At 49.1% G+C, this 19,298-nt stretch overlaps 2 protein-coding genes across 2 annotated transcripts; both read right to left on the bottom strand.

Annotated features, from left to right (window-relative positions):
- Positions 1-715: 715 nt before the first annotated feature.
- Positions 716-3,362, bottom strand: QC763_116510 (uncharacterized protein). Its single transcript, XM_062908222.1, has 2 exons — positions 2,041-3,362; positions 716-1,980 (listed from the first exon to the last, which is right to left on the bottom strand). Exons 1-2 carry the CDS (start codon positions 2,593-2,595, stop codon positions 970-972), a joined length of 1,566 nt encoding a protein of 521 aa, XP_062771294.1. The 5' UTR covers positions 2,596-3,362; the 3' UTR covers positions 716-969.
- A 4,671-nt stretch (positions 3,363-8,033) lies between these two features.
- QC763_0019500 (uncharacterized protein) lies at positions 8,034-8,983 on the bottom strand (the record flags this gene model as incomplete). The annotated part of the gene is made up of 4 exons (XM_062905384.1): positions 8,034-8,153; positions 8,223-8,333; positions 8,397-8,502; positions 8,553-8,983. The coding sequence occupies 4 exons, from the start codon at positions 8,981-8,983 to the stop codon at positions 8,034-8,036; spliced, it is 768 nt and encodes a 255-aa protein (XP_062771293.1).
- Between the last annotated feature and the right edge of the window lie 10,315 nt (positions 8,984-19,298).

Below are 19,298 nucleotides of genomic sequence, written 5' to 3'. Positions count from 1 at the left end.
GAAATTTGCGGTTGAAATTCAACAAAAAGGTCCCCATGGCGCAGTGGTCTTGAGTGTTTATCATATAGGATTCTATTGATAAAATTACCCGCAGTGCTTAGCGTTCTATATCTGCAGAGTTCGAGTCCAATGTGTGTCACCTCCTGCCGATGTCCCCCCCGAGCACCACTTTCATCTGGTTCACTTTCATTTTTTTTTTTATTATGACCATGTAAGTAGGCAGGTACACGGCATCGGTTGCCTTGAGATGTTGATTTTTTTCCTTGTTGTCGTTGAAGAATACAAACAAACGCACCGCAGTAACCCCGTGCAAACAAAGGGCATCGTCAGCTCTCCTGGTAATAAACGGCTTTCTGGCGTGTGTAAGCTGTCAAGATAAAGTTGCTCTGCGTTTGCAAACGGTAGTTCAACAATCACAAGCGCCGAGTGTATCATCCAAGCCTCTAGATAGATAATGAAGTTTGCATGGTAAAAAAAGAAAGCTTGGGCGGTGATGAAAAAGGACTGGGTAATGATAAAACTTTTGAGGGTTGGGCTCAGATGAGGATTATCTGTCTGTCATGTAAGAGCTGTCTTAATCATTTGTATTACTGATTACGGATATTAAGTTTTTCTGTAGGTAATTAGGTACTTCCTCGCCGAGTCATATTCTTTTCTTCTGTGGGCTTTTTTCCCTGTTCACTAGGACTGCATCACTGCATCGATTTATGTCATGCAACAAATATCACCACATTAACACGAGACAAGTACCGCTATGCAGTATCCGAGGAAGTGAAACAGATAAAAATGTATGAGTGACATATACGAGTCCCTTGTGTGACATTGCCATGCTCAACTAACAAAGTAAATCCAAATGATCGTGGCTACAGCATAAGATGAGCAATATTGCTGCGCATGGTATCCCAAACAAACCAAAAAGAAAAAAACGCGAGCAAAACACACCTGTTTCATGAGTCACGATAATATCGCTTAGTTGGGAGTAGGAGTGGGAAGAGCCTCATCGTCCTCTTCGTCTTCCACGTCAGTCTCAACGGGGGGCTCATCCTCCACGTCGGTGTCAGTGGGCTCAGCATCCACGGCAGTGGACACAGGTGTGGGCTCCTCATCCTCCTCGTCACCGCCGGGGAGAGTGGAAGTGGGAGTTGGGGTCTCAGTGGTAGCAGTGGGCTCCCCATCATCCTCTTCTTCAACAGGGAGGGTAGGTGTAGGAGTAGGTGTGGCAACAGTCGATGTCGTGGTTGGGGGAACAGTAGCATAGTACAGGTTCAACCGGTCAACAGCACCGCAGAGCTGTGTCGAGTCACCGGCGCACCGGAAAGTGCAATCGCTAGCAGGTGCCACCTCTCCGTAGAGGGTGTTGCCACAGAAGCATTCCCTGCCGAACTCGACACCAAAGAAGTTGAAGTCCTCGCAAATGGCGGCGCATGTCTCGACAGTCATGTTGTCGCTACGCTCCACGACATCGCGAAGGGAGCGGTCGCCAACCTGATCGGTCCAGCAGGCCTGGTAGTTGAAGCCGGGGACGCTGAGTGGGCTTTCCGGATCCGGGAGACACTGGGCGTTGGAGTAGACGTTCAACCTGTTGGCGTCGCCGCAGACCTGGTTGTAGTTGCCGGGGCAACGCATCGCGCACTCGGCCTGGGGAACCTCCTCGGCTGTTGGCTCCAGTGTGTCACCGCAGTAGCATTCTTCCGCAAATGAGACGCCAAAGTAATCGTATCCGGTGCAGGAGGCCGCACACTTCTCCAAGGTCATCTGTGAGTCGTAGGTGGTCTTGCCTCTGAGCGAACGCTGACCAACGGCATCGGTGAAGCAGCCAGTGTATTCGAAGTCGCCAACATTTTCAGGGGAAGGAAGAGGGGATCCCCAGACATTGATCCGGCCGCCGGCACCGCAGAGCTGAGAGTCGTCTCCGGAGCAAGGGAATGAGCAATCTGTTTCAGGGGCAGGGTTCTTTGGCTTGGAGTTTCCACACCAGCACTACAGAGACGAAGTCAGTGTTTAACTCGAATATTTATGCAGGGCAACGACAAGACTTACCTCTCTGCCATACTCTAGCCCAAAGTAAGAATAGTTGGAACAGTGGGCAGCACACTTCTCAGCTGTCATATCACTGGCGCCCAGGAGGTTGTTAGGGAGCACACGGGGTCCCTCGTCAACAAAGCAACCGAGGTAAGGTGTGCTCAGGGTGGCGGGTGCTCGGGGAACGTAGAGTCCGTTGGTGTAGAGGTCGACACGGTTACCGGCGCCACAATTCTGTGCTGGGTTGCCAGCGCATGGCATAGAGCACTGGGTATCACTGACGGGCTGGGCAGTGTAGGAGTTTCCGCAGTAGCACTCACGGCCAAATTCGAGAGCAAAGTACTTGTGCCTAAAGCAGAAGGACGCACAGCTCTCGACGGTCATGGCATCACTGGCGTAGGTAGAGGCGGACAGAAGACGTTGGTCATTGACGTTGCTGACGAAGCATCCATTGCGGGTTGACGAAGTGCCCTGGCGTTTGAAGACATTGCCGTGAGGGACGGCCTGAGAAGCGGCAATAAGGCAAAAGAGAGACACAGCCCGCAGGCCAGAAGATGAGCGAGTGGAAGCCATTGCTAGATTGTCTTGCACAGTTAACGAGAGGCAATGCGGTGCGGTGATGAAGAGAGCGCTGGGGGTCCGAGATTATGGATGATAGCAGGGAAGGGGCACTGCCCATTTATCTGTGTTGATTTTCCACCCTCATCGAACCTCTGTTGCTCTTGGGGGACTTGGCTGACAAGCTGCAGGAGGGAAATTGGAGTTCGATAGTGTCGACTCCATCATCATTCAAGGTCAGGGGTCTGGGGCGCGCCACCTCGCGTGTCTTGCATTCTGTGGAGTCGGCGCCTCCCAGCGCCGCACATGACTGTGGAATGCAGCACAAAACCGGTCAATAAATCTGATTTCCATAATCTCTTCCTTACAGGTGGCGTTTATGCCAGAACTATTGGGGAAAATAAATTCGCGCTGGTCGTGCAGCAAAGCTGTAGCTGCTGTGGGCTGGGCTCGGACGTTGTGGTCCCAAACGGGGATAGACGAGACCAAGCTGTGGATTCAGCTGGTGCTGGAGACTAGCCCTAGCCGGATTCGGAACGGGCGGACGAACTCGACCGGACCGTTGGGTCTAGGAATCTAGAAGAAATCGTAAGACAGAAAATTCCAGGCAGTCGGATTCTTCATGTGATGTGTCTTGCTGGAATGCCGGTGGGGGCCAGATGGAACTCTCATCTTCGAGGGATGATAGACCTGATCGGTGGTGCTTGACTCATCCCAAAGACAGCGACAAACACCGATAGAAGGTAAACATCGCCAACAAAACACAGGCTGAAACCTTGACAAGACACCTGTCACTGTCAAAGCTCCCCAAAAACGTGGGAAACCGAAACAAGCTTTTTTCTCGGACGAGCGACCGGTGCTGCTCCACAAAAACAGCAATTGGGAGCTTCAATTGGCTGCAGTCCGCTAGCCCAGTGGGTCACACAAACACGATGTCGTCTTTAATTGGACCGCAGGGACCCGCCATCTTGTGAGAGCCAGCTCCACTTTCCACTTCATCGAGAATTGGGCCAATCTTGTGATGCACACGATGCTACCATGATCCAGCCTTGGAAAAATCGGCTCGAAAGATCCTGCCGAGGCCTCGTCTGACTCTTTCTGCTAGTGTCTCGGCTTTGTGGCTTCTTTGGGTCTTCTGGATGTTCTATTCTTGTTCATCACATTCCTCAGCAATCATGTCTGGCCCAAGCACATGGTCGACGATCCAGATGACTCGATGTCTCAAATACCATCCTCGACGAATGGGCCCAGAATCAGCAATGATCTGTATATATTAGTCAAATATGTTCCCTTGCCTCGTGTCGGGGATATGCTCTCGGCCTTCTGTTGGCCCAGGCCCTCAATCAATGTCTCGGTGCCTTCACCGAGTCTGAGGATTCATACCAGAACATCATGAAGAAAGCCAACTCGGAGCCTTATCAGTGACTTATGACTCGAGTAGGGTCATTTAGAAGGTGAAGTCTCATGAATGTGACTGAGGTCACCAGGAAGTTCCAGGGCAGTGCACTTGGTTTTCTCCCCGAGCCGACATTTTTGGGATTTCCTCACCGCCAGGTCTGCCAGGAATGAAAGTCGTAATAGTCTAGAGCCTTGCTTCAAGTTCAAGTTCCTCCGACGATAGCCACGGCACTGGGGTTCCTTGCTTGACTCTTTGGGAAGCAAGCACTGGGTTAAATCGCGACACGCACATGCCACCTCCAGTAGGTGCGTCAGGAATGGGTAAGGGGTGTTGGGGAAGACTTTCGATGGAAGGACACGAAACAAATCAATAATATTGGTTCTTTCAATCCAACATCTTTTCAGATCAAGTGCTCGGCCATTCTCTCATTTATACTTTGAAAAAGTGCACCTGAGAATGTGGAACTTCTACCCTGAATAAAGAAAGCAAGTGGGTAGGAATGTCTTGATTCTTCAGCCGAGCACATCTGAATTTAGTCAATTCAAAATTACAATAGCGCACCCAAGGGGTGCCAAGGTTGATTAAAGACGTGATTGTTTTGATGACACTGGGCCATTTGACCATCCATTGCAACTAGGATTTGCTGAAGTCAACGTTTGTACAGCGTCCCTTGTTTTCTCATAGTCTTCTCATCGGCATCCTCAGGTCGAATGCTACTTTCCTCCCCGTCTCTACACACTTTGCTTCTTTCCGACATCTCCTTCATAATATTCCCAATGTGCGTTTTCGTGATCCTTATCTCCGCCTCCACTCTTTTGCACTTGGAAATAACTAAGCCAAGTGTTTTTCCAGTATCTCCTTTCTCCGCATTGCCACCTTCTTGCTTGTTCTCGACCCCATCAAGGTACTCCATCTTTTGCAACACGTCTGTAGCGCTGGTGGAGACACTCTGGGCCAGATGATCACACCGGTCTCTCTGCAATTCGCAATACAGACCAAGCATGAGGGAGGAGTGACTACTTACTTCTGGAGAGGCCTTTAGCAAATTCTGAATGAGTCCCTTTTGTCTGTCATCGCAGTTGAAAATAATGCCAAGGGTGAGTCGAGTTTGAGGAAAGTATGTTGCAGTCATGGAGCAATTCTGAGGCCAATCTCTGGAGGTCGTAACGGCGGTGAAGGTCTCCAAAGTTTGACCATCAAACTCCTCCGTAAAGAAGCTAGCACATGCCTTATTGCCATTCATCGCATGTTGTATCGAGTTGTGGATGTAAAAGTCGTCAACAATGGAAACCCAGTCGTTTATCTCAAAAGGGAGGTATGAGTGGTGTTCCGACTCGACTGTGCTCACGCCAGCGCTTCCTCCTTCTTTTTTGACCGGACTCGACAAACGTTCATTCGTGCCATCAGTGACTAGTCGAAAAACCGCTGTCACAGTGGCAACCAACAAAAGTTCAAACCCCTGCAAAACATCACCTGAAGCAGGTTTCTCGGGCCTGGAGTCTTGTGCAAAGACAGGGCTCTAGTACGCATAATTAAAAGCTGTCAGCTGGTGACAATCAGGAGTTACATAATTGCGGAAATCGTCACCATACCAGATAGACACGCAAACAACTAGGTGCTTGCCACCACGACAGAGTGGTGGAACATTAATATTCATCATTCCCTAGTACACGGTCAAACTTACAGTCCCATGCATGCCTAGTACCTTGCAGAAATCGTCTGGCTTGGAAGTTGCGTTACCGTACTCGAAGAAGTCCAATCTTGCGTCATCTTGGAATGTCGTCAAATACGGCTCCGTTTCTTCCAAAGGCCAATCTATTGTAAGTCTCCGCTAAAAGAAGTGGTAAAATGTTGTTGCCAACTCAAGGCGTGGTAAGACGTGCAGCATAGACACATGGGAAAGTTGATCGAATTTCAGCTGGGCCTAAGATTTCCACATAGCCATTATGGTCATTTGTACGGCTTTCTTGGTAGACAGTCTACCTCACTGCACATTCGAGAGATACGTAGATGTGCCTCATTTGCCCGGTGTGTCTCAGTTAGAGTATACCCATCTCGTAGTAGAAGGTCAACCAAAACGCGAATTTGAAGGTTTTTGGAAACGAATGGCGTCGACGACAGCCTATCTAGCAGGTCGAGAACAGAGGAGCTGAGTTGAGGGCTTTGGATTGTGCATATATTGGATTTTCGTTCAATGGGAACCGCCTCAACTGATAAGGTACGACATCGAGCGAAACATTTCTCCCGTCGTCGATTTAACAGCAAGGAAAAACAATGGCCCGATATGGCACGTCAAATTAGGCGCCCAAGTATTGACTACCTGACTGCGCCAACTCACAGTTCACAATTGCAGGCTATCACATGTTGTCTAAATGTACGGTACCTTGTAGGTACCATGAAATTCAGGTAATTGATCACCTACCTTGCCCTTCCCACCTCATCAGACATCCGAGCCATCTCATGATAACTCTATGTGTTGCTATTATTGTGCTGGCTTGTCGATGACCGACAAACGGACCCGCCTGTTGGGTTTTAATTTTGGCAATCTGGAACCTGTAGAATCAGGAGCTTGTGGGAGCATTTGTGGTGTGCCTGATCAGCTGGAAAGCAGCACGGCCCATGTTTGGGCCGGAACACATCCTCTCTGTCAGCCCATATCAGCCAGTGATGGATGATTCGTCACGACTGCCCCCACGTGCCATTTGTAAATCCCCAACCGATGCCCTGTCCCCCTCCTTTGAGGCCCAAACACCATGTGCTCCCGCATTCCCTGTTTTTTCGGAAGCTTCCACGACGACTTAAAATCATTGTAATCTCTGAAGGACACAGAACCATCTCAAGCATGTGTTCTTAACTCGAAATGAAAAGCCATAATGACATACACCGCCTTTTTCGCTGCACACGGCATTAACAGCTGAGCTGTCATTCACCAAACCTTCTACCAACCTACCTATCTGGACCTACACAATGGACGTAGCATTGGAGGTACCGTCAGATTAGAGCATATTCATTTGTGCAACGCCTCCGAATGGACACCTCGACACCCTCTTGAAGTACCTACAAGAAGGGCTAAAGTTAAATCCCAGCGAGGTCAAGGTGAAGGTATTGTTCCTGCGCTGTCGTATGCCGGTGTGACAATAGAGACCCTACAAGAAACTAACCAAGTTCAACGCCCACAGGTACGGCAAGCGGGAGAGTGGATCATATACATAAAAACCCCGCTCAGTTCAGTAAGTCACCTGGCAAGCAGCTTCAAAGATAGACATTCTAGCTAACCACCGCTATGACTGAACATAGAGCCAACAGGAGAGTATACGTAATAACTCATCCAAAGCCCCACCGGCCAGGCGTGCTCTATCGCCAGCACAGTCCGGCTCTCCACGTGAGAGACGCAAATCATCAAGACGCAACCCGGAGGCCAGGTCTGAGCCCGGGCCTGTCGGTGCCCCGCCAAGCATGTCAACCAGCTTGACAGGCAACGGAGGGAACGCTCCGCGGATTGCTGATCGAGGCCGTAAACTTCCGACCAATCTCAAGCAACCTCCCCCGAGTCAATCACTGTCAGCAAACCATCCCACACGCCCAACCGAGAGACCTTCTGGACTGACTTATGTTGAGAAAGGGCAGAAAGAAGCTCCAAAACGTGAAGGGGGAGTCAAGGGACAAGATCCACCGGATGCCAAAAGCCCAAAGAAAGAAGAAAAAGTGCGTCCTAAGGAGGTTGAGACAGCAAAGTGAAGTGGTCACCAAGTAGGACAGGCGACTGAAGTGTAAACAGACGGAAAAAGAATAAAATATCATAGTGTTAGAAGCAGTTCAAATGCGACAAAAATGACAATTTGTCCTTGAAGCCACAACCCCAGTCTCACAAATTACTTCTTCTTTTCCCCATGCCCAGAGAAAAACCCGTTTGTGACACGTTGTCGCCCACCTCTGCCTTCTACCAATTTCCGGTTGCGTTTCAATCCCATCCTGCGGTTGTGGACCTTACTCGCACCCCTGGCATAATGCCACCAACCAAATACGGTGAATGCGGTGAGAGTGACGGACACAATCAGGTACACCCAGAAATAGGAGGACAGAACTGGCTGTTTGCTGGCGTTGGCTCAGCCTGTTTGAAGTATATGTCTCGCCAGTCGTTTTGGAATTCGACGACGGGCATGGCGAAGATGGTCTATGTCGAAGAGATTAGCCTCAACTCAGCCTATGATACAAGTATCTCGAGCGAGTTATGGCGACTCACCGCAACAGCCGTGATCTGGAGATACAGCATAGCCACAAATGCTATTACTGTGCTCATTTTTGCCTGGTCTCTTGCTCGCTCGGCATCATCACTGAGGAGTTCGTTCATAAACTAAAAACAGACATACTTTAGCAGTGCCACATTACGAGTCTCTATGCGACACAGACAACTCACCAACTCCTCCGAATAAGTCATATCATCAAACATTATCCTGCACCTCGCCATCAGCGCATCCAACTCAATCCCAATCTCCTCAAACCGCTGCTTAAACCTCCTCGTACTAGTCGCGAACTCCCCCCATCACCATCATCATCATCCCAAGACTGATACAGCCGCTGCTCCTCCTCCACCTGCGTAATCATCTTCTCCAGCAACCCCTTCGTAGTCCTCACCTCCTCCTCCGCCATCTTCGTCTTCAGCCGACAATTCCTCAGCTTCCTACTCAGCTTAAAATCCCTCTTCACTACCGACGGGGCATCCCGGTCCAGTTTTAGCTCCGTAATAGCAGCAGTGCATTCATACAAAGCATTCTTAACAATCTCCTGCATCCTGTCCTTGTGCAACTCCGCAAAAAGCCCTACCGTAAGCAGGGGGTGGGACTTGACTTCGGGGGAGGAAGCGAGAAGGTCTTCCACTCGGGCGATTTGCTCTTCGGAGCAGCTGAATAGGACTGCGACGGTGAGCTTGGAGGATGAGAAGTAGGTGGAGGAGATGGCGACGCTGTGGGCGGAGGAGATCCAGCTTTGGTGGTCCCAGGACATGGCGACGGTGTACATGTGGAGGAGGGGGGGGGTGGCCGCCGTGGACGAGGTAGGTGGCGCAGCCGCCTTGGTGGCTTTTGGTTAAGGCTCGGGAGATTTCGTCGTGGAGGTGGAAGGCGCGGGTGATGGTTCGCCAGCGGGGGAGGGAGAAGGGGAGGTAGTAGAGGTCTGTGGTGATGGTCTCGAGGGCTGTGAAGGCTGGCTCGACGGCGCCGCAGAGTCTTGGGGTGCCCGTTTGAATCAGTGATGTGACTTAGACTGGGTTTGGAGTTGTGGTGAACTGACAGGATGTGGTAGCCGGCTTGTTCCTGGGCTGATGATGGTTTTTCCAAGAGATTTCGGTGAAAACCTGACTCTTTATGGATGAGGTTAGGTCCTTGGTCTTGTACCCGTACAAGGAGAACTGCAAGGTCATGGCTGAAATGAAGATACCTCGAACCAACAGTTCCAGTCGGCGTAACTCTTCAACATGATACTCTCATGCTCTCGGCCCTGTTCTTTTTAGCTTTAACGGTTCCAAATTTGACGTGTGCCTTTCCTTACATGGTTCCGAACCACTTTTGATGCAATCATTGATGGACATTCATAATCAAAGAGGCAGTCGTCTTCTTCAATGACTAGTATCGAATCTACCATACGTGGCCAATCCATGACTTAGGTCCTCTGTGAACCTTAAGATGGAGTTAAAGCACTGAAATCCCGGAGACCTTGTCCGTGTGCTTCGACGCGTTGGGCGTCGGGAAACGGCTTCTTCACAAATTAGGGGAAACAGGGGTATCAGCACATCTGTGATTCGTCACTCTTAAGCGCCGACCTTAGTTTCGAGTTATACATGCATTGCATAAGTTCAAAATTACCAGGTCACAATTCGAACACTAGCTTAGGTACCGGGTAGTTAGGGATGTTGGTGTCTGTAAACAAACTCTGTTGCTAATTTATCATTGCGTGTTCTATAACCTTGAATCAAATCTCCTATAAGAGCTTAAACCATTGAGCCTGACATATGGTTCCGGCCTGCCTGGTTAGAAGTAGGTACATTGGTGTGCTGTGACATTGGCCTCAACTGATGTCCCTCAATGGCGTTGGCTGGATTCCTCCTCCGAGTAGGCCGTCTGATACGAGGGAAGATTGAAAAGAAACGTGACCAGATAGTGGGTTGAGTGGCAGCAGACGCGGTATTCCCCTGAATTCCTCCATCATTTCGGTCACCAGTCAACACCCCGGTTGTAGAAGCAACCTGTGCTTCGGGGCTTGGGGTTGCGGTGATAGTTGTGGCATCGCTTTCGGACCAAAGGAACAGTCGTTGGTACCATGGGGTTTTACTTGTGAGCGAGGGGGTGACCTGGTTTGATGTAGTGTCTAGTGGCGTAGCTGGTCGCGAAGCCGTGTCACTGGCTTTACGACCAAGGCCTAGAAATCCCGAGCGCTTTCTGCGCTTTTCTGTCTGGAGTGTAGCCAATTTTTCGAGTCCCTTCACTTTACGGCTGAAGGACCACCAGGTTGTGTAGGTGAGGCCGATGCCGAGGATGAAATATACCACGAAATACCCCGAGAAAACTGGCATGTCGTGTTCGGGAGAGCCATCCTCCTTCGTCTCTCCCCTGAATTTCCATGACCAGTCCACCCAGTTGTTTTCAAACTTGAACACCGGCGTGGCAAATATCGTCTGGGAGTAGAGGTACTTTGATCAGTATCGATGACTCAAAGATAACATGATGGCGGCAACAATGTAGCTAGGTAGTATCACGGGTACTTACAGAAACAGCTGTTATCGGGAGATATACCATCGCAATGAAGGCTATGTGCTTGCTGATCTCTGCTTGTTTGGTTGCGGTGTGTGCTAAAGAAGCTGCTTCACGAGCCTCATTCCGGGCCAGTTGTGCCAAATACTGAGCGGACGGTCAGTTCGTGAATCAGCGGGTAGAGAAGCTGATCCAAAGGACTCTACCGGTGTGTTGGGATGGAGAGGTAGTTACTCACCAGGTCTGACGTGGTTCTCAGCTCTTCCGCCTTGACACGACACTGAGAAGCAATACCCTCCAGCTCATCATCAATCTGTTTCAGCCTGATGTTGAACCTCCTGGTCGTATGAATATATTCCACACTTGCACCCTTATGATCGGCTTTCTCGTGCTCTTTTGCATGCGTGATGATCTTCTCCAGTTGACTTCTCACGACCCGTGTCTCTTCCTCACAGTTTTTCGCCGCAACCAGTGCCACTGTCAGCTGTTGATTCTGTTCGAAACCGAAGACGTCTAATTCGCGAGAAAGCATAGTCGTGATTGTATCCAGTTGCTCAGTAACATCGTCCATAAGCGCAACGATACGATCACGCTGGATCTCAACAAAAACCCCGACCATGAGCAGGGAGTGTGAACTAACTTCAGGAGAGCGTCGTAGTAGTTTTTTTACCAAGTCCTTTTGGCCCTTGTCGCAGTTGAAAATCACCCCAAGTGATAACCTGAATTGTGGAAAGTATACCGCGGACATGGAAGCGCTGCGTGGGTCGGCTTTCTGGCTCGTGACGCCCGTGAACCATTGTATAGTGTGTCTACCACGAAGCCTTTTCTCCTGAAAACCTGTGTAGCACTTGTCTTGCATCATTGCTTCCAAGATCACTCGGTTGAGATGGAAATGTTTGATGATGTGTTCCCAATTGGCGTCCGAGAAAGGAAGATACCAGTGCTCTCTTGGGATCAGCTTTCCATCGCCAAGTTGTATCTCATCATAGTGTTTGACACGGCTTGGAAACCTGACACGGGAAATTAGATACAAGTACTCATTTTCTTCCCTGATTCGTCAGTTACCTAGACATATGTAACTTACAAGATGTGAAACCCCGAGATATCTGGCTGGTTACCACCAGGCGCTTCCAAAAGGTTTTGACTGAAAAATGGGCTCTTGAAAGCAAAGCGTGAGCAGACGCTTGTACTGACTGGAGATCTTGAGAGCTGGCTCGGATGAAGCACTGACCTGTAGCCATGTTACAGTGGAATTGGACCACTTCGCAATGTTTGATAAGATTTGGGGAGGTTGAACCCGGTACGCATTTTCAGACCACGTTGTGTAAAGTACAAAGCTCTGGTCATCCGTCTCAGATGTCGGCTGTTCATATTTCCAGTCATACGTTGTGACATAAGGGTCATGGATATTCGGCCAGTCCATGGCTGGTTCTGCAGGCAATCATTCCACGGGTGCTTTGCTGAAAAGGAGAAATTGGAGAAAGCAAGAGAATCGGCTCATCAGCTCTTCTTATCGGCAGCCATCAGTGCCGACCATCAAGCCGTCCCCAAAATTCAGCCACTGCTGCAAGGCTCGCGGTATTGATCGCAGCTGGGTTTATGGCCGGTACTGTCTTCCCAGCACGCGGTATCGACAAGAGCCCCCTATGGGTTATGCCGCTAGAGCGCATAGAACAGGGTTTGGGGAGTGTTTCCACTATCTGCAGGCGATCATTCTAGGAACCGGCAGTGTTGCTGAAAGCACCTATGCCACCCCCCGGGCTAGAGCCCGGGCTCTCATGGGGTCGCATCGGCCCGTACCATGCCCCCGAGAAGGAGGTGCGGGTGTTTAGCAGAAAGTCTGTCTTGGTTCCCATATGAGAGGGAATACACTGCTAGCCGCCGTCTGAAAGTGGGCCTTGTACGCTTTTTTCGTGTTGTCCAAGCCTTTGCAGGCTGGCTTTGTGATGCATTAAGTCACAATGTGTGCCAAGTGCCCCCGGCACACAGGAGCTGAGGAAGTACACCAGCGAGGGTTTCATTGTGACAGCACTGATCTTGCTTTTCAGCATATCTGGAGCCAACGAAGAAAATACAGAAGCATTTTACTGAGTCCTCGAGAATGAAACAGCTGAAAGAGGGCGAAGTAAGGTAGATGGGCATAATGTTGTGGCTGCCATTATCGTCTAAGTGCAGAATCATGTGGTACATCGCGGTGTTAGGCAGAAAATGACAGCATCAGTGGGAACACCAAAACTGCAAGAAGTTAACTGGTTGACCAGGTCATTATGCAGGATACGTCTTGCCATTGGCTGGCCACGGATGGCCTGGCCTGACTGGACCGGGGACCTTGAGTGACCCCGCTTCCTGTTCTGCCATCTTGTTTAAAATACTACAGGCTGCCCCCCCTTCTCGCAGACCGCACAGTGTCTGATTTCAGAATATTGAGTCCTGTGTAACACACCAAAACACCACATTTCCAAGCCACACACGTGCCGTGTCTCAGTGGTGACTCTGTACTTCGCCCCACGGAACCCGCCCTGTCATCCTGTTCTCTTGAGTTCCCTCTTCATTTTCGGAGGACTCTATTCCCATGTGCGCTCATCTTTCCCAACATTAATGACACTCAGCGCAACCACCCAACATCAGTCTTGCTGCTGATTCTCTGGATTGCCCACTCTTCTTGTGTATCTAATTGACAGGTGTTTCCTTTAGGCCATTCTGGAAATCGCAACGCGCTGCAGCGCCCAGTGCAATGGACGCCCGCAAACGATCGCACCATGCCTATCTGCAGACGCCATATGGTGATACCGGTCAACTGATCTCCGCCCTGAATCAGATGTTCGGCAAGAACAACTTCAAACTAACGGTGAGTGTCTTCCCATCTTCTGGGAAGTTTCGCACACGACACTAACGGTGACAATAGATGAAGGGCAGCAATCGCTGGATCATTGTGACGGACCGGAAGTTGACGGATGTAAGTTCTACCTACCTATTCTTCAAATCATAGCAGCTGCTAACCAGCACCCAAATCACAGGAAGAGCTCGATGACATCCGACAACGATCAGTGAAGCGCATCAATATTCGAGGCAGAGACGAAGAACCTATATCATCGAATCTTGGACGACGTCCCACATTTAGGCGTACCACCTCTATATCTCCCTCTCCCTCCAGTTCGAGCATGGGTTCAAGGCGGTCACCGACGTGGAAAACTCCTGTGACCAAGCTTATGCATATTCTGTCACTCCTTTCACCAAGGAATCCCCAAAGACCACACGGCCAATCTTCACCATCCCTTACTTCAGGAGGAAGTCCGTTGCCAGGAACCGCGTTTCCAGTAAGCTAAGGAATTGAATTGTACGTTGAGCATATCCAAGGGAAATATGATGGAGAGAATGGATATTCTGGGGACGTCCTCCAAATGCCGCTTGGTATTGTTGTTGTTATTCACTTTTCATGGAAATCCGTGTAGGGGCATGGATCCTGGCTTTATATTCGAAAGGCGTTTAGGCGTTGATTGACGTTAGATTTGGGTGGTGTATCTGTTTGGCTTTGTGGCTGTCATTACTTAGTTATGACGGATGTATCTAATTTCACTCAATTTATTTAAGAAATATCTGCTTTCTATGTACGTACTTGCCAACATGGTTAGACTTAAGGCCTTGTGTTGTGCTTTAAGAGCAGGAGGTGGCATAAAGGGATTGTGTATGATAGCACAGAGTGCAAGACACTAAGTGTGTCATCTGTTTGCCATTGATCCTCAGAAAAGCAGAACCTGAGAGCTTTCGTAAATTCAATTGGAAACTTGTCTTTATGCGGCAAGTTCAGTGACGGGAAGCAGAAACTTCGCTGCGGCTCATTGAAACTCAACTTATTTAAATGCAAAGCGATGTCATTCATGCCAACCATTGAGGGCAGTTCCACGCACCTGCTTAGCATATTAATCCAGTTCTACAAATGTCAGACAACTGGGATACCTTTGTAACAGCAATAGAATTGCAGATGAATCACGAAATTCCCTAGTAGTTAGATGGCTAAAGGTAGGTGCATGTCAGGAGCCTCGGGTAGCAAACTGGGAGAACTGGATTTCAGGGTTTCAGGGGGACTCCACCCAAATAAAAGGGGGTCTCCACCTAAGTAAACAAAGACTACAATCAAGACCTATGCTACTAATAAGTGAATTCTTGTTTAGTTGGGCCTTCCATCCAAATAAAGAAGCAGTCCGATGGCCATTGGCGACCAAGCCATATGCCTAAAAAAGGGGGTTCGGCCTACATCTTGTTTCCAAGTTACTTACCTACCCACTAACACAATTCTCGACCTGGACCTGCGAATGCTCTATTTGAGCGGGACTTGTGTCATGAGAGAATTTTGAACTATGGTGCAATAAACTGCATTCTAAATGCTTCGCACATCATGCCTTTTAAATTATGGGCTTTAACTAGTCACCAAGAACACATGATGCTTGAGCTACTATGTGCCCTCTTCAACCATATACCACCCAATTTGCGGCAACTTATGCTTTCATTTAGGAACCAACAGTTTGAACACTGCGCAGTTTCTTTCATCCAGTCCCATTATATGGACCACCTGCGTCACCTGCTCCCTTTTAGCCCCGCAGCTAATACAGTGTTTCGTTTCGGCTTCTCGACATGTAGATGTCACACCGTATATCTGCGTGCCACTTTCAATGATGATCTCTACTAGGACTGTTTGCCGTGGACATTCTTTAGTATTTTGCTTTGTTCGATAAAATTTCATTCTTGTTGTATGTGAAGGTACTCTTTGCCTGACTTGATTACAGCCGCTCCTGAACCTTAAAACGACAAGGCGTGCAATCTTTGCACTTTCCAGATTACCCTACCTGGCTGTCTTGCTAATGGGTGGGTCTCATTCAAAGCCTCTATTTCCTTTCCTGAAACCGAGGGGCCCGCCCGTGGTCTACAAGACCATCCACCTAGTCTACCTCCAGACCCCGTGTGGAGACACTGGTCAACTTTTAGTTGCACTTTACACTTTGCTGGGGAAGAATCTATACAGATTGACGGTTAGCCAAGCTCCAAAACCTCACCACTGCGCTCTTGCTAATACTACCCGTTTCCCTAAATGAAAGGTAGCAATCGTTGGGTTATTTGGTCCGACCGGGAAGTAAGCGAAGTACGTACCTTTTCCTTTTTTGTTAATCCAGTGGTACCTGTATTCTTGAAAACTTACTAAAGTTGCTTGGTAGGACGAACTCGATCAGCTCTACGAACAGGCCTGCAAAAAGCGTGGGTTCAACGACACACTTATCGGGTCCAGAAGGCTAGGTTGGAGACGCACTGTAACTGTGATAGTGCCACCTGATCCACCTGCTGCCGACACGAACGAACCCACCGCCTGGAGAGCAGCACTGTACAAATTCTTACAAAACCTCCTTTTATCCCCGACCAAGATGATCGGCGAGGGGACAGATAAGGAAGAGGAGTCTAGTGCCCTACTTGGGGGCGATTCTGATTTAGTTGAGTGATTGGGACGGATATGAGGACTGGTGTAGCTTAGAGGTTGAACTCCTTAAGGAATTTAAGCTCTAAGCGCCCTTGGGCAAAGCGTTTAGAATTCTTGATAGTACTGCTAGACATTGGGCTTAGGGGTGGCTCCACCAAAAGTAAACAAACCAACTTCAAATTCGGAACGGAGACCAGATTCTAGAGTGGGATGCGTGCTTCACGAACTGCCTACTTACTTAATGTTACACGGTGTTGGGAATTACTGACACGCCAAAACTCACACCCACTCAAACGGTCAAACCAACAGTGTCGTCACGTGTCCCTTTTGTCACAGACCTGACATGTCTCTAGGTCACTCGTGATGATGACCGATACTATTACCGTGAGGAGAAGTTTCTCGGAAGAGCTGAATGCTTTTGACGTTTAGACTCTATGTTTCTGGCAGGAGGTGTAAGGTGTGGTACTGTTTTGGATGGCCGGCCTGCTGACACATGAGCCGTGTATTCTCGTTTCATCGATCCCTACCTAGGTAGATATCAAGAAAGAGACTAAGTATCTACGTGACTCGTGAGGTCATTTGTCGGCCGAGTCTGAGCGGGAGGCAAACCGATCAATCCCGCCCCCGTGACCCCAGACCAGCATTCACGCAGATAGAACAGTGCGAAGAGTCAACCTGTTTATTTTTGAAATTTCGTTCCAACACACTGTTTCCCATAGATGTTCACGTCATCCTAAAATAAATAGAATTCTCCCCTATATGACCCATTGCTGTTACCCTTCCAGGTTTCACCTACCTTTGCGAGACAAATATCTTATTGCAACCCCCAGATTGTCTTAGTACCGTCACAGAACGCTCAGTCACATATCTCCAAAGCGTGTTTCAGGTTTGGGCAACCAAACGTGAAAAGGGTAGGTTAAGCCGTCATTTATTTGAGGCTATTCTGGCCTCAAGCATCTCTGCCTCACCTTCACCCATACCAGATACCGAAGTTGCTGCTAACCACCAACAGTACCAGGTTCCGTTTTCTGCCTCTAAGCAAGATGGCAGCTCCAGAGGAATGGCACGAAGTCTACATCTACACAAAGTTGGACGGGGAGAGATCTCTGAGCGTCTAGAAAATATCTGTGGGAAAGAGTCTTTTTAAATCGAGGTAAATACACTTCACACGTCCAGGGTTGAGTATCTTGGCTGACACATATACTGTCCTGCTCCACCTAGGCCACCGGGCGTGACGAATATCTTATCTACACAAAAATACCACTCACTGAGATAAACCACCCTCCAATATCCTTTCCCTTAGGTATCTTACCATAGGTATGGACCCCTGTGTTCATTGTCTAACTTTCAACTTGCCACAGGCCGACCATCTCGAGATGAGGGAGCGCGCCCTAAAATATCTTAAGATGAGGGAGGCCTATTCCGATGGGCCGGCCGAACTGGTTGCCCTCTGGAAGAGAAGGCCGGAAATCATTTTGTGGCAGGAGTCAGCCAAACGGAAGACCAAGCCCAGTTAGTTCAGAAGGTTGTTCCTGCGGTCTTGAGAAGGAGGCGGCAATGTGTATCTGGGCAGGCAAGAGATTGAAGTTTTGAACTCTCACGCGGTACTTCAACCGCCATGGTGACTCTGTTGGGTTCAGAATCTTGAGGCGAATGAGAACGGATCTGCGTTTTCAGTGCATTAATCGTTCCTGCCTGCCCGTCGTGATGTATCATGTTTCTCGACAACCGCATATACACTCCTGGCTCCAAATCCCCACTACCTACCTACCTAGATACATGTACCATGACGCCAGTCGTACAGTGTCATGCCACCTTTAGGACGGGAGTCTATAAATGATTTAGGCAATCTGTGGGGTTTGCTGGCAAAGACCACAACAGTGTATTCAAAGAGTGGTGGGAAATTGATAATAGCTGATGACAAGTATGTTAATAGGCATTGTCCTGTTCTTATTTATTTCTCAGTTTCACGACTCCAAAACCCGCCGCAAAATCGATTCGCACTGTGTGTTCTCCTGATCACCTGGGCACCTGGCAGCGTGTATATGTATGTATACACAGTTTTAATCTCGACTAGTCTGATTGCTTTGGTATTTGGCTGACTAGGTACTTTCCAGACACCCGTATTTCCCGTTTCCTGTCGATCGCCAGTTTCCCGACTCGAAAGATGCCTCTCGCCGATCCAAGCACGATTTGACTGGACCTTTCTTCCGTTTGCCCGGGGTTCAGTCGCGGTCGTCTAGTGTTTGTGAAGGTAGATGATCATGACCTTCGTCAGTTTTTTGAGGATCCGTCTTTCTTCCCCCAGATTTACCAGGCCAATGAGGTTATTTTGATTAACCTGGCTCTGCTATTCAAAGCCCATCATTGGTTCATTGAGTTACTTGGGAACTTCCAGACAATCAATTCAAGGGAAATGTGATGCCGATTCTGGCAGAAATATCTGCTGAAAACTGAGGAAAATTGCCCTGTGGTTTTCTACATCCACTCCCCTCAGCCATTCGATACCTGCTTAGCCGCTAAGCGCCAACAGAAAATAAACATAAAAAGTTGAAAATAGAACCGGGCGGTAACCATCACGGCACACACTCTATTTCCAGCTCCGGCAGGACGAGGTACCTCATCTATCTACCATGACGCGTCTATTGACACTTAATTACACATTCATTCCGAGTTTCTCATAATCGTTGCATTCTCCACTCATGTTCGCCAAGCCTGGGTGGTATGTGAGCATGTTTGAAGAGCGGTTATATCGGTGCATATACTATTCGCTAGCCTGGAGTGCGGCCAGTGCGGGTCCAGGCACATGCGACGAGTCCGCCGACGGTTCGTCGCCTGAATAAGCCACTGCTGAGGCCCTCCTCGAGGCACTGGTACGCACTTGATCTCTTCTTCTGGTCGAGAACCAGCATGTCCTGCAGCAACTCAACATCGACACCCTCCTCCTGGTCATCCAACTGATTCGTCAGGATGTCCACCCAGGTCTGGGACAGGCACGCCACTGGTCCCGAGACACCTTGGGGAAGCGCACCTGATATATATTGGGTAAACTATAGGAAAAGAAACAGAAAAAAGCAAGAAAGGAGGAAAGGGAAGGGAGGGAAGG

The sequence above is a fragment of the Podospora pseudopauciseta genome, chromosome 1, assembly GCF_035222475.1.
Source record: "Podospora pseudopauciseta strain CBS 411.78 chromosome 1, whole genome shotgun sequence".
In the NCBI taxonomy this organism is placed as follows: Eukaryota; Fungi; Ascomycota; class Sordariomycetes; order Sordariales; family Podosporaceae; genus Podospora; species Podospora pseudopauciseta.
This window is presented reverse-complemented; position numbering and strand designations above follow the sequence as displayed.

Bases quoted from the DNA above. Each gene is read 5' to 3' on its own strand.
- QC763_116510 (XM_062908222.1), bottom strand. From the start codon at position 2,595: ATGGCTTCCACTCGCTCATCTTCTGGCCTGCGGGCTGTGTCTCTCTTT. The intron at 1,981-2,040 runs GTAAGTCTTGTC...TCGTCTCTGTAG, and splicing joins GGCTAGAGTATGGCAGAGAG to TGCTGGTGTGGAAACTCCAA.